The 14431-nt window shown below is 52.3% G+C and overlaps 2 protein-coding genes across 2 annotated transcripts in view; both read right to left on the bottom strand.

Annotated features, from left to right (window-relative positions):
* Positions 1 to 14431, bottom strand: part of ARP4 (actin-related protein 4) — a 118395-nt gene that overhangs the window by 14968 nt on the left and 88996 nt on the right. The gene's annotated exons all lie outside the window — the stretch shown is intronic.
* Positions 10562 to 12911, bottom strand: LOC147629248 (uncharacterized). The gene is made up of 2 exons (XM_086812974.1): positions 11176 to 12911; positions 10562 to 11057 (listed from the first exon to the last, which is right to left on the bottom strand). The coding sequence occupies exons 1-2, from the start codon at positions 12066 to 12068 to the stop codon at positions 10694 to 10696; spliced, it is 1257 nt and encodes a 418-aa protein (XP_086669100.1). The 5' UTR covers positions 12069 to 12911; the 3' UTR covers positions 10562 to 10693.

Here is a 14431-nt window from a genome sequence, read left to right as displayed (position 1 = left end):
TGCCAGGTGCTGGGTGAAGTAATCGGAGTTGGAAGGCGATGATCCTGGAAGATCCTCCAGGCCTCCTTACAGTCCCTTCCAAGAAATAGCTCGTATAGCTCCTGCTCAAGCCTTGCTAGGTACACTCTCTTCTTTCTCCGTGTGAGACGTCGAAAGATCACTCGTGCCTGTTGGTGAGTGGTGGATCCTCGTGCCATCTCCCGATGTAGACGGGCTCGGGTATCACGACATACCTCGTCGTACCAGCTATTCTGTGGGACAGTCCCTCTTGGTGATGTAGGGGTGGCTCTAGAGTGTGGGAAGGCGGCTGCAGCGAACGTATGGAGGGTGGCTGAGAGGTGTGTAGTAAGCTCATCAAGTGGGATGTGGGGGTCGAGGTCGGAGAGGATGCGGTAGACGTGATCAGAATAGATGGAAGAGGTCTCTCTGGTGAAGTGGTATCTCGGAAGGTGATGGGGCAAAGCAGGTGGTTGCATGGTGTATCGGCATGTGAGTGAGAAGGCCAGGTATGCAGGGTCGGCTACAACACCGATGGGGCGAGTAGAGAAGAGAGGGATCCCATTAGATAGTCCACTATACTAGCTCCATGTCCGAAGGGGTAGGAGGTGAAGGAGTTGGATCCATGCCATTTGGCCAGGCCATTATAAATGGCTAGCCTATGAGCCCCGCTGAGGGCTAAGAGATACTCTCCATAGTCTGTGCGGGCTGCTGTCTCCTGTGATGTCCGCTTCAGATCTGTACCCACCGTGTCAATCTCCCGGTACATGGGATCATCTGTCTCAAAGAAGGGTACCTCTGCACATGCAGTGCGGGCATTGAAGTCTCCAACCAGGAGGATGTCCGGAAAACCTTGTAATGATATCATGAAGGGGCAGGTACGGGGACTTTCCATGGGTGGCATATTTAGAAGTGGAGGGTGCAAAGTAGCACACTGCAAGGTAGATTTCCCGGGCCCTAAAGCTGTGCAGCCTCATCTTGCCCGACCACCTGTATCACATGCTGAAGCTCCTCCCCGTCTAGTAAAGCCACCCCTCCCGACCCCCGGGTACCCCCTGTTGTGCATGTATGTGGGCAATGAACAAACTCCAGCACCATCTCCATGCACGCAATGACTTCGACACACAGAGGGGGCTTACAGTGAACCTTGGGAAAACCAAGGCCATGATTTTCCACGCCTCAGGGCCGGTTCGACGACAGGCCATCTTCACACTAGGAGGAGGACAGGTAGAGGTGGTAGACTCATGTGTGTACCTGGGGATTACATTTACGACTCCGCCAGGAAGATTCACTACGGCACAGGCAGCTACGGATAGACTCACATGAGGGTATGCAGCTCTGGCCATGCTAGAGAGACAGTGTCACCAGGCACACTTCCAAGAGCCCTGCACGAAGGGGTGGTTGTTTGACACACTAGTCACCCTTGCTTTGATGTATGCTGCAGCAGTATGGGCACCTGGGCTCGCCACCTCCACATGGTCTCAGATAGAGAGGCCTCAGATTCTCATGCTCTCACAATTGATCCAAAGCAAACCCTCCGACCCACATGACATTGTCCGGACGGAGTTTGCTGCACCTCCTATGCTACTAGAGGCCCTCTTCCAAACGATCTGCTTCATACAGACGGAGACCGAGAGCACCAGGCTACCAGACTCCCAGACTACATCAGAGGGAGATCACAAAGATACGGGCTCGACATCAACACCGTATCCAAGAGCGGCTAGCTCACTTACACTCACACCCGGAGATCATGCTCCGAGGTATTTTTGCCTCGCCATCGCCTATGTATCACATATTACACCCCCATTATGGTACTGGTTGGAACTAGACAAATCTGCATTGCATTCTTGCATACCCTACGCATATAGATTGCATATTGAGCCTCTAGCAGTAGTGCTCCATCCATCACACCCCCCCACTAGCTCAGTACTTTCATACTTTATTTCATGTTCATATTGTCCTCTTTTTTTTTCTGGACATCCACAAGACATTGACAGATGTACATTGATTTGTCTCATAGGTCCAGTTCGGCCTCTAGTAGACGTTAATACAGCTTTCTTTCTTTCTCTCAAGGCTTAAGCCTTAAAGGCTCAAGCCTCAAGCCCCCGTCGGCCACAATCACCTCATCAGCTCCGGATCCAGGACATGCTCCACCGCCATCAAGCTACCTTTCCACGTGACATAGCTGTGGGAGACCTCTCGGCCATACTCGTCAACCCCATGCTTGACATTTTGGAGAGTGGTATACCATCTACTCGGAGCTGATGTTCATCCCATGTTTTTATGTTCTTAGTATTCCATGAGGAGTTTCCATGGACATTTTTGTATCAACCTAGTGAGATAGCTATATTTATGTTTTCATTCTGTTTTATTTTCCATTCCATGATGAGATATGCAATGGACATTATTGTACCACTTTGGTCTCATAGGCCCATTGGGTCTTTAGTAGACGCTTAATATATCTTTCTTTCTTTCTTTCTTTCTCTCTCTCTCTCTCAAGGCTCAAGCCTCAACTTTCAAAGCTCAAGCTCAAGAGTCAAGGGCCAAGGCTCAAGCTCTCTAGCCTCTATCTCTCTCTCTCTCAAGCTCTCTTTCCCTCTCTCAAGCTCTCTCTCTCTCTCTCTAGACTTCGGCAATGAGGTCCGGAGGAAAGGACAAGCATGAGGCATTTGCCGTAAATACCGCCACCGGTAATTCGGGGTCATGGAAATGGACGTGTAACTTTTGTGGGAAGGGTTACACAAGTAGTGTCACAAGGCTCCTTGCACATGTGTCCAAGCTTGGTGGGGAAGTGGCGCCGTGCAAGGAGATTCCCCAAGAAATTGCGGATGGTATAGTGAAGAAGTACTCGCTCATCCGCAACCAAGACAAAGGTGGACGTGGGGGAGCTTCCATGTCCGGTACCTCTGCATCCGTGACTCCACGCCCGTCCCATCGGGCTCCGGCTCCGCCTCAAGCGGTTCCAAATTCCAATCAAAGAGGCCAAGGGAGGAGAGCTCTCCGGTAATGAGGAAAACCGCCATCGGTGCAAACATTAACAACCTCACCTATGTGAAGGCGTAGATGAAAGCCGCGAATGAGGAGATTGCACGTACAGTGATAGACTACAATCTCTCCTTCAATGTGCTCAAGGTTCCACAATGGCACAAAATAGTGAAGGGCATTGTGGAGGTGTGGCCATCCCATGGTGAATGGCATGGTATCACCTACCCATAGTTGTCAGGCGTTTCATGAAACGTGTTTCATAAACGTTTCATTCATTTTCCAGAAGTTTCAAAAACGTTCCATACAAAAAGGGGGGGTACACGCCTCAAAATATATATACAAGTTTATGAAGCGCTCGCTGAAGCTCCCGCTCTCCCCCCCTGCTCGCGCTTCTGTCTGCACACCCCTCACCCTGCCCGCCCTCGCGCCTTCCCCCCTCCGCCTACCCTCGGGTTTGCGCCGCCCCCCCCCTCCGCCTGGTTTTCCTGCGCTGAAGCGCCCTCCCCTGCACTTCGCCATCACCCCCCCCCTTCCCGTAGCTCTTCGCCTTTGCGCCCACCCCCCTCCTCTTCAACGCCCCGCCCCCCCCTTCCGCCAGCTCTCGTTTCCCCCTCACCCCCCTTTTTTTTCGTGCTGCTTCCGCGCGCCTCCCCCTAGGGTTCTGTCTTCGCCGCCTCCCCCCCCCTCCCCTTCTTTCTGGTTTTCTCCGCCCCCGGGGGTTATTATTTTTTACCTTTCGCCTTCCCCCTCCTTTGTGTGCAGCTCGGTTCTTGCAGGTTCTCCATATTCGCTCCGCCTTCGACACAGCTTCACACTCTGATGGAGGCCTTCCGCAGCCCCCTCGCCCGCCCCTGAGGACACCCCCATCAGGCTTTCTCTTTCGCCGGAAGAGGAAGCGAGCCTCGCCGCCGAGGTGGAACGCCTCCAGGCACATTCCACAATCTGCCGTATAGTCGGCACTCGCCCCAACAGAGGGGAGATCCAGGATCTTCTTCAGGCCCGCCTTCTTGCAGATGTGGGCAAGATCCTAGACGTTCAGCTACTGGGCCGTGGTCACTACCAGATCGAGTTTGAGACGGCCCAGAACGTGGCCCAGGTCCTAGCCATGAGTCCCCTTGACATCAGGGGCGCTCGGGCATTCTTCAGACCCTGGCAGCATGGCTTTGACCCAGCAGCGGCCGAGCAGGGAGAGCGCCTTTTCCACGTTACAGTTTGCTTCCCTGGACTCCGTCGCGAGTACCTTCCTCTCCTCTCGAGGCTAGGAGCATTGGTAGGCTCTGAGACTAGCCCCACAGCAACTTCAGTGGTGGCTAGAGCAGCTCGGCTACCTTCGGTCAGGGTTTTGGTTCCTGACATCTCCTCCCTTCCTAAGGTCATTCAGCTACCTAGGATAGGGGGGGGATGGATTGATCAGAGAGTGGAGTTCTCGGGGCTCCCGAATCAGTGCTTTATCTGTAGACAGGTCGGCCACAAGGCCTGCCCTCGCAGGAGACCCCGACCTCCACCGCAGCAACAGGCCCCTGATGGCCCGCCCACAGATGCGGCTCGGCAGGCAGCCTCTGGGACACCTGCTCAGCCCACAGAGACCTCGGAGTGGCAGCCTGGACAGGGGCGCCGTCGAGGGAGACAGCCACAGCAGCACGCCCAGAGACCGATGCAGCAGCAGCCACAGTCTCAGCATCACTGGGTTCCCGTGAGCAACAGCTTTGCTCCCCTCCAGGAGGAGACACCAGCACCGACTGAGGACCAGGAGATGCCAGCACCCCCTCCTTCGCCTCCACCCCTCCCTCCCCCGTCCCCTCCTCCCGCCCCGCCTCCACCTTCGCCTCCCCCTGCCCCCGCTCCGGATTCGGCAGCGGCTCCTTCTCCACCCCCCTCTCCCCCCCCTCCTCCTCCCCCACCCGCCTCAGCTCCCCGGGAGGCCCTGGCAGTCCCCTGGCGCTCACCTGCAGTCCGGCGGACACTGAGCACCGACCTTGCTCGAGCACCACATAGGAGACTTACCATGCCGATTCGGGCTTCACAGATATCCTCTATCCGCAGTCGACTGAGTCGTCTCGACACTCGACAACGCTCGGAGGCTTTTGATTACTCCTTCACACGGCTTTTTGGAGCAGAGGGCCCCCATGAGCCAGCTCCCATCAGAGTTCATGTAGTGATACCTCGGGCCCGCGGGGAGGAGGCACTTGATTCAGCGGTAGCCTTCTCATTCCCTCTCTGTGGCCCTCGCAACTGGGAGTGGACCCTGGATCTCGCTCTTAGCACTTTGAAGACTCAGGCAGTTGAGTTTTCTCATCATGTGAGCGATCTGGAGGTGACAGATGTGATAGGCCGACTATGGGAGTTGGCTCATTTTTTCCTTGATCCCGGGAGTGTGGACGCCTCAGGGATTCGACATTTGGTCGTGCGTATAGTGGCAGACTTAGCACGCGACCCTAGATATGTATGCATTCACGAGGCTGCTTTGTCTGAGCGGGAGGCAGTCGCCATGGGACACAGTCACTGGCGCCTGATCCGTGATTCTTGCAGCACACCGGGTGGGCAGATTCGTAGCCGCTCGGATGGGGACTATTCTCCATCCAAGCCGCTTGCGAAGGCCCGCCGTACGGCTGAGACAGCATCCACCTCAGCAGGTCATCCATGAGGATCATCTCATGGAATGTACAGGGCCTTGGCGGAGCACATTATATACGATATCGTGGCTGCTTGAGGCAGGAGCTGCAGAGATGCCTGGTTGGGGGCAGTATTGATATTTTGATGATGCACGAGCACCATTTGGGGGAGAGCAGGATCCGGAGATACGGTTCGGTGATGCCTGGTAGATGAGACACCTTTTGGTCTGCAGGGTTTGGCCCCTTGGGTGGGCAGGGAGGAGTATGTATGGTCATTGCGGATGTATGGCGACAGGCCATTGTGGATCGCAGGATCATTGTGCCTGGTAGAGCACAGTATGTCATTCTGAGGACACATGATGAGCTCTTTGGCGTGCTCAATGTCTATGCGCCCAACCATGCTAGTGCCAGAGCAGAGTTCTCGACCCAGGTTACGGATGCATTGCCAGAGGCCGCACATTGGTGTGTCGAGGGAGACTTCAACATGCTTGAGGACCCGGCCGATAGGGTGGGAGGCAGTCATGTTACAGTGCACGGCACGGAGCTTGCAGCGTGGGAGCGATTTTGCATGACATTGAGGATCACTGATGCATGGCAGCATGGGGCCTTCTCCCGCTCTCAGGACAGTCTTAGTTTCTCTCGGTCGGATCGCCGGCGGCAGGGAGGGACTAAGTGGCGTCCCAGCTTAGCCAGGCACGCCAGGAGGTTAGAGAGGCAGAGGAGCAGAGACATGAGTTTTACTATCATCGCCAGGCCTCTCAGTGGACGCAGCTTGGAGATAGAGTGACAGGGGAGTTTTTTGAGATTACTGGACCCCGCCATGCTCGCGCAGGAGTCCGCCAGCTTGGGAGGCCGGACGGATCGATAGCCACTGAGCCCGGGGAGATCAGAGCCATTGCCATTGAGTTCTATAGAGACCTACTTTCAGCGGAGCTAGACACTGAGGCTCGGGATGCTTGCAGACAGATTGTATGGGCCCATGTGCAGAGGAGGGTCACAAATCGTATGCGTACAGTTCTGGGTGAGCCTCTTTTAGAGATTGAGCTTGCTGAGGCCTTAAGGGCCCTTCCGCGCCATAGTTGCCCTGGGGAGGACGGATTGACGCCTGCCTTTTTTATGCGCTATTGGGGCCTTTTGGGGCCAGGCCTCCGCACGGGCTTTCAGTATGTTTTGGATACTGGGGTGATGCCACAGAGCTTTTCAGAGGGCTTGATCTTTCTTATCCCCAAGGGGGAGGGAGTGTCAGATGATATTCGGCATTGGAGACCTATTACGATCCTCAATACTGTCTACAAGGTCTTAGCAAAGGCCTTGAGTTTGAGGATCCAGCCGTTTCTGGGGGAGTTGATTCATGCTACCCAGACAGGATTCGTCAAGGAGCATAGTATCCTTGACAACATCTTCACCTTCTGGGAGGCGACAGCCCGAGCTAGATTTCTCGGTGAGGACTTGGTCGTGATGCTTCTCGATTTTGAGAAGGCATACGATAGAGTCGATTGGGGTTTCTTAGAGGGCACTATGCTTCGCCTGGGCTTTGAGCTAGTTTGGATGCAAGGAGTGGCGGCTCTATATTCCACAGCTCGAAGCCAGGTGCTGATTGCAGGAGGACGGGGGCCGAGTTTTGAGTTGACCAGATCAATCCGTCAGGGGTGTCCTCTTGCCCCGTTTCTTTTTCTCTTCTTTGCTGAGACTATGAGCATGTATCTAACGACAGAGGAGGTTGGTTTGAGAGGACTCCAGCTCCCAGTCCGGGGGGAGGACCTGCTTGATGCTGAGTTTGTTGATGACACGGGTTTATTTTTGCATGGCCAGGAGGCCAATCTTCAGCGGGCAGAGCAGTCGCTTCACGTTTTTAGTGCAACTTCGGGAGCACTGATCAATTGGCGCAAGACAGTGGCCTTTTGGATCAGTAGCGCTCCCACTCCGACATGGAGCCCAAACCCGGGTTTTAGATGGATTCCTCCTGGCACAGCAGTACGGTATTTGGGATGCCAGATTGGACTTGATTTGTCACCTCAGCAGCAGATTGCACCGCTTCTTCTGAGCATTCGGAAGAAGCTTTTGTATTGGAGTACAGCTCGGCTATCCTTGGCTGGGAGGGTGGTGGTGGCAAATCAGGTGCTTTTAGCGACCATGTGGTACATCACGTCTTGCTGGATCTTTTCGAGCTCTTGCATCAGCCAGGTACAGAGGCTGATCAGGAACTTTCTTTGGTCTGGGCGGGACGGTCAGCCAGCCCGCGCTAAGGTCGCTTGGGCAATTATTACACTTCCGTTGGCCCAGGGAGGCTTGGGCATTATCGATCCAGTTGATCAGAGCAGAGCCCTATTGGGGAAGCTTATTGTTCGGGGGCTGCTTCCAGGCGCTGAGCCTTGGAAAGAGCTTCTTTTTCAGCGGCTACTACAGGCTCGGGCTCCCCCAGCAGGGGGTACTTGGGCACCAGAGATACGATGGATCTTCATAGAGATGAGGAGGACAGGCCTCAGTCGAGGATGGGAGGATAGATTCGCCTTGAGCATCCTGAGAGCTTGGGAGTTGCTGAGACCGGGACTCTCTCAGAGACCTCCTTCTTGTGATGAGGAGCGGGCCAGACAGCCGCTCATCTGGAGCCCAGCAGTTCGCACAGAGCAGGGTCGTATGTTGGGTTCTCGGCCTCGTCTAGCCTGGGGACCATTGGCGGCAGGCCCAGCACGTAGTTTTGGAGACTGGCAGGCCTTCTGCAGTCTTCTAGAGGAGATCCAGGTGGAGAGGCTGAGTCACTTCAGAGGGGGGCTGATTATGAGGGATGACATTCAGGAGGCACTCACAGAGGAGTGGTTCACGCCTCTCAAGCCAGTGGCCCCACGGTGGATGGGAGCCTTTACACAGTTGGAGATCCTGATTGCTGTCAGAGCTTGCACTGAGGATGGCAGATGCCTTTACTATGAGATCCAGGATGAGAGCAGACTTCAGAGAGTGGAGGTGGAGTCGCCTTTGGTTGCAGAGTGCATCTTTCAGAGGATACGGGTAGTGGCCGCCGCTTCTCGGAAGTGGCATATTGACCCAGACCCTGCAGATGTGGACTCTGATTGGCACATATGGGCATATGCAGCGCGCCCCTTGGCCCGACTCCAGTGGGACCCTGGCGAGTACAAGTGGCATGATCCTTATGCATCCCTTGAGGCCACAGAGATCACCTTTTTCCAGTATACTGTTCGGTTGGGGCGACATATTTTGATGGCGAGGAGGATGGTCTCTTCAGCTGCATCGGGGCACTGGCGGCTACAGGGACTCTCACAGGAGTTCCTGGAGGATTTCTGGACCAGGCTCTGGGCTAGTCGACAGGCACGCAGGATCTCGACTTTCCAGTGACTGGTCGCCCCACAGGGGCTCTGCAGTTGGCACCTGGCTTGCCTACAGCGGTCTTCCGGCGGCCTGCACCCGATGCGGCCACCCTAGGGAGACACAGAGACATTGCCTATGGGACTGCCCTCAGGCGCAGCAGATTTGGCTGCAGATGCTGCGCATTCTGGCCCCCCTCTCTCCAGAGGGTATGTATACGTGGGGAGCCGCTGCTTGGTCGACTTCGTCAGGGCCTGCTATGGGCTATGAGACGGAGCAGGACAGCCAGGCCATCAGATTCATTAGGGGCCAGCCTCGCCTTGTTCCTTCACCGGATTTCTCGTCCATCGACAGGACACAAGAGAGGGATCTTCGGTGGGAGCTCCTCACCAGCCTCACCATCTGGTTCACCTGGAGGGCCCGGTGTTTCAGGGCCTTTGAGGGGAGACTGGAGCCACCAGCAAAGACTGTTCGGGGGATTTGGCAGGAGTTGATCCACACCCTGCGAGGATAGTATGACCGCATCCGGGGCGACTCAGATGAGGCGATCTTGCGGCGCCAGGCCTTTCACACCACTTGGCGCAGCGGTCCCTTCTATACCCTACACGCGGGGTCCCCCCGCTGGCACTACAGGCCACCTGTTTGGCTTTTTCCCCCCTCCTATTGTATGATATAGCCCTTCAGTTCTTTATACTGATATTTGTATTTCTCAACACCTAGGGAGAGTCTCCCTGGCTGCTTTGCTTTGATCTTTGCTCTGTTTCTTATGAGCAGGAGAGGATCTTTTGTAGCCCTACGGGCGTTTTTTATATAACTAATGAAAGGATCTTTTCTCAGAAAAAAAAATGTTAAAAATATAATGCCAACAATATTAAACATGCATCATTTACACATTAAAACATGTTTACAAGCTAAAACTAAAGAATCTGGGTGACCCAGTTACAGTGAGAAACCAACTGAGTCACTTACCAATTGGCATAAATAAATTGGCAACATCAAGAATCAAGATCTGGATTTCATCATCAATAATGGCAACTACTCAATAATGGCACTCAAAGTGATCACAAAAAGTTTGAATCCTGAGCTCATACAAAAAAAGTAAACTGAAGTCTGAAATACACAAAGTAAAGCATGCTAAAGCCTGAAAGATGCAATCATGCATGAATGATGACAAATAGTAAACTAGAGGAGCTTGATAGCCCCATAGACTAGAGTCCTCAATATGGAGTGTGGGCACTGCCACCTGGGCACTCAATCGTCAACATCCTCGATGTCATCATCACTACTCTCCTTGGTAGACTCAATGTCACCCTCAGAAGAGGATGATGCTGGCTCAACTGCCGCACTCGTCTCAGCTGCTGCGCTAGTACTAGCACCTCCTGATAATGCTACTGTAGATGCTCGTGTGCCATGAGCACGTGCCATCAACTCCTCATACAACATGGCATATATGTTGCGCTCCTCGTGAGGAATCTCTAGGACATCTTTCATCTTCTCAATGTCGATTTTATCGACATTGACCTGACGAGGCTCTATCAAATTGCCCAACTGCTCAATTAGGTGGAGACTGCAATGGCAATACACAAACCGCTCCAACTGAGCAGTAGACAACTTGTTCCTCTTCTTTGTATGGAAGAGGGCCCATGTGCTCCAGTTCCTCTCAGCAGGACCCGAACTGCAATCCTATGAGAGGACTCGAATGGCGAGGCATCTCTGCCATTAAAGTACAGAAACTTTGTAAGTATAGGGTACTAAAGTCTAAGTATAATCATCATTGATCAATGTATTATGTAAATAACACACTTGTCTTTTAGAGTTGTACTCACCAAGTGAGGGCTATTGATCCCATACTTCTCCCACCATGAGACTGGTTGAAGCTGTCTCTCTCGCATGCATGCAGTCTGTCTACCAAATGCGTGGCTGGCATTCCGATACACTAGCCGCTCATCCTCCAAGCGCCTCATGAGCTCCACGTCTCCTCCTGTCCATTTCTGAATGTAATCTTGCCATCTATCTTCCAACTCTTCATTAACATATTGGGCCTCACTACGCCAGAGAGGGTGCAATATGTGGGCAACCGCGTGGATTGGTCTATGGAACCAATCCCACCGGTCATTCCAAACCCGTCGAATGTCCTCAACCCTGAAAATTAGCCATGAATGATCAAAGCTATAAGCTCACTCCTATAGGCTACGATAGATCATAGTGCGATACAACTTACAAGTTACAACAAGAAGGCAACTAGTTGGAAGTTCAGTACCTCTCATCTGTCAAGAGAGTGCATCGGTTAAGAGCCTCTCCAATCCGGTCCATGAACTCGTACAAGAGTCCAAGAGTGCTGCCCTCCATGTCACTGACACGAAGAACACTATAGATTGGTTGAAGAGCTCTCAATAAAGCCTCCGACTCCTTCCACCAATCTTCTTGCATCACTCTACGTGTAAAAGCAACTGCCTTCGGGTGCTCATGGTCCTCCCAACTCATCCACTCTCGACTAACCACTCTGCGCATGAGTCCCTGTCGGACTCTCACTACCCTCTCAACCACAATGAACATATATGCAAACCTCGTTTGTGAGGGCTTCAAAAGCTCAAGGTGACTATTGGCATGAAACATTGCCGAGACCATGGGCCTCTTGGTAACAAATTTCACCAAGCTACGCGCAGTGTCAAAGATGTCAACAATCCACCTAATCTTGGCAAGATCTTCAATGAGCAAGTCTAGGCTATGGGATGCACATGGAGTCCATACAATCTGTGGAAACTCATCCTCTAGCATCCGTCCCATAGAGACACAGTTGCTACCATTATTTGTGACCACTTGCACTATGTTTTGTGGGCCTATCTCCATGATAGCCTCGCGGAGGTGTGCCCATATAAATGCTCCCGTCACCACTGTCCTAGGCATAGATGCATCAATGGCACGCAAAAACATAGTACCCTTGCAAGAGGACACCAAAATATTGTACACATTCCTCTTGTGTATATCTGAGCACCCGTCACATAACAATGTGCAACCATTCTTGCTCCGAGTGGCTTTTAATGGCTCCATCTCCACCTCCACTGCTTGTTGCTCTCTTCTGAGCTCTTTAGTGCGCAAGGTCTCATAGGAGGGTCCCTCCCACTCACATCCAATGCAGCTGATTGCCCTCATGGCCTTTTTCCATCATGGTGTGCGCACAATGTGAAAAGACAAAGCACATTGGATGAAAAGCCTAGTGAGTTTCCTAGTTGCATCTTTAATTGCCTGCTTTTGCATGCTTGCTCTCTTTAGAGAGGCTTTGGGTGCTGCGGGCAAAGGGGTTCGTGTTGCCATGGTAGTGGAACTACCAACACCCCCAAATCCTGCTTGGCTCTATGCATCTTCCTCTCAACCCAACCGTGTTCTCTTTGATGCCTCACATAAATCCTCACTAACCCCAATATCCTCAAGCACAGGCCCACAACCGCGTCCTGTCAGTTGCTGTCTTTTCCATTCTTGTAGCTCAGCTTTGATGTTTGTAGGCACAAGTTTGCATGCACCAATGCCTTCCCCGGTTAAACTTGTAAAATGGGCCTTAACACAGATTATGGACCCTCCTGAGCAAATCCCGCAAAAATTGCATTTCCACTTTTGTGTGCCTAAACCACCATATTTAGATAGGGGAGTGACATGGGCCCACATGGCATCCTTACTGCGAGGCATCTTGACAAAAGCAGGGCTGGATTGGCACCCTAGCATGAAAACCCCCAAATTTCAAAATCTATGTTTTTTACAAAATCGAAGAAAAAAAGCACAAATCAGCACAACCAACCTGAGAGTTGGCGGGCACAGAACCTCGGAAGTGCCAGAGGAGCTGGTAGGAGCTGATTTGTGCAAGGCAGGAGCTCCTTCAATCAATTTCCTAGTCGCCTGTAGACGTTTTTTCGAAAAACGTGCTCTCTGGATAGAATACGTTGAAAAAACGTAGGTTTCCCAGGCATCATGAAAGAAACGCATATGTTTCCTATGAAACGTTTCATTTCATTCACATGGAATGAAACGCGTTTCATTGCAACATTGCACCTACCATGAGATGCGCACCACCGCGCTTGATGACGAGAGGCAAAGGATCAACGACAAACTCACACCCGTGCAGGAAGGATGGGCGAAGTTTGGTTGCTCTATCCTCTCCGATGGATGGAGTGATCGCAAGAAGAGAGGTATCATGAACATCCTTGTTTCTGGCGCTCTCGGCACATACTTCTTACGCGCAGTGGATACCGGAAAGGCAGGGCAAAAAACATCGGGGAAATTTATCTATCGTCACATCCGGCAAGCCATCATAGAGGTATGTACTATGTACTATGTTCAAGCTTCTAACTTCTAAGAATTTCATTGCATTTGCCAAATTGCCATTGTGTTACTTGTAGGTCGAACCCAATTGCCGCAAAATGGGGCACTTGGTAGAGGCAGAGTTCCCATCCATTGTATGGACTCCTTGTGCCTCCCATTGTCTAGACCTACTCATGGAGGATGTGGGGAAGCTAGAGTGGGTGAAGAGGGTGGTTGCACAAGGCCTATCCATTGTGAATTTCTTCACAAAGAAGGTAAAAGTGCTCGCTATGTTTCGCGAGCGAAGCGACTTGGAGCTTAACAAGCCCTCTTCCACGCGGTTTGCCTACATGTGGCTTCTCTTGGAGTGGCTATACAGAGTCCTTTTGGCGCGAGGTGCATGCCATTGTCATTGCGGTGACTCCCTTGTATGGGGTTTTGCGCTTGGCCGACATGGAGGGCTCCACATTGGGGCTACTCACCCACTTCATGCGAGAGGCTCTAGAGGAGATTCATGCGACCACCGTGCTTGATGAGGACGACCCCGACACTCCTATGGAGGCGATTAGGTAAACCCATGTCCCATGTTTTCAAATCTCATTTTCACATCTCTTTCTCGTTCCTTAAAGACTTAACCTTAAAGTGAAATTTTTGCATTCTAGGGAACCCACCGAGCCTCCACCCACTCCGTGACGCGATTCGATCATGGCATTTGTGGAGAGGAGGTGGCGATGGATGCATAGACCTATCCATGGTCTTGCAGTCTTGTTGCATCCCGCTTACAAAGCACCAAGCCTCTTCACCGATGAGGAGCTACTTTCTGATCGGGACGCCTACTTGCCAAGGATACTTCCCGTCCACGAGCAAAGAGACTTCCTCCAAGAGCTCATTCGGTATAATGATCAGAGGGGAGCCCATTTGGTTATCAAATGGCTCACGTACAAAAAGTGGCTTTGAGAGTCGTGTCACAGGTGACTATTGAATATATAGTGTATACTCTAGTCTCTAGAGTCGTAACTACTAACTAGTTCTTACATTCTAATTTCGAACTCTCTTATTTTTCATAGGATTGCTCTTCGGGGACATGTGAGAGGAATTGGAGTTCCTACTCACTCATACACACAAAGATACGAAACCGTCTCAGCACCATGCAGTTAGAGCGGCTTGTATATTGCCGTGCTAACATGCGCATGGTGGAGAAGATGCATGACATGGAGATCTCC

This window comes from Cibotium barometz, chromosome 18, assembly GCF_041138505.1.
Source record: "Cibotium barometz isolate CiBa-2024 chromosome 18, ASM4113850v1, whole genome shotgun sequence".
Classification (NCBI taxonomy): Eukaryota; Viridiplantae; Streptophyta; class Polypodiopsida; order Cyatheales; family Cibotiaceae; genus Cibotium; species Cibotium barometz.
The sequence above is the reverse complement of the archived record's forward strand: the minus strand, read 5'-3'. Positions and strand labels throughout refer to the sequence as shown.

Coding starts and splice junctions, on each gene's coding strand:
- LOC147629248 (XM_086812974.1), bottom strand. CDS start 12,068: ATGAGGGCAATCAGCTGCATTGGATGTGAGTGGGAGGGACCCTCCTAT. Junction 11,058..11,175: donor ACTCTCTTGACAGATGAGAG/GTACTGAACTTC, acceptor GCTAATTTTCAG/GGTTGAGGACATTCGACGGG.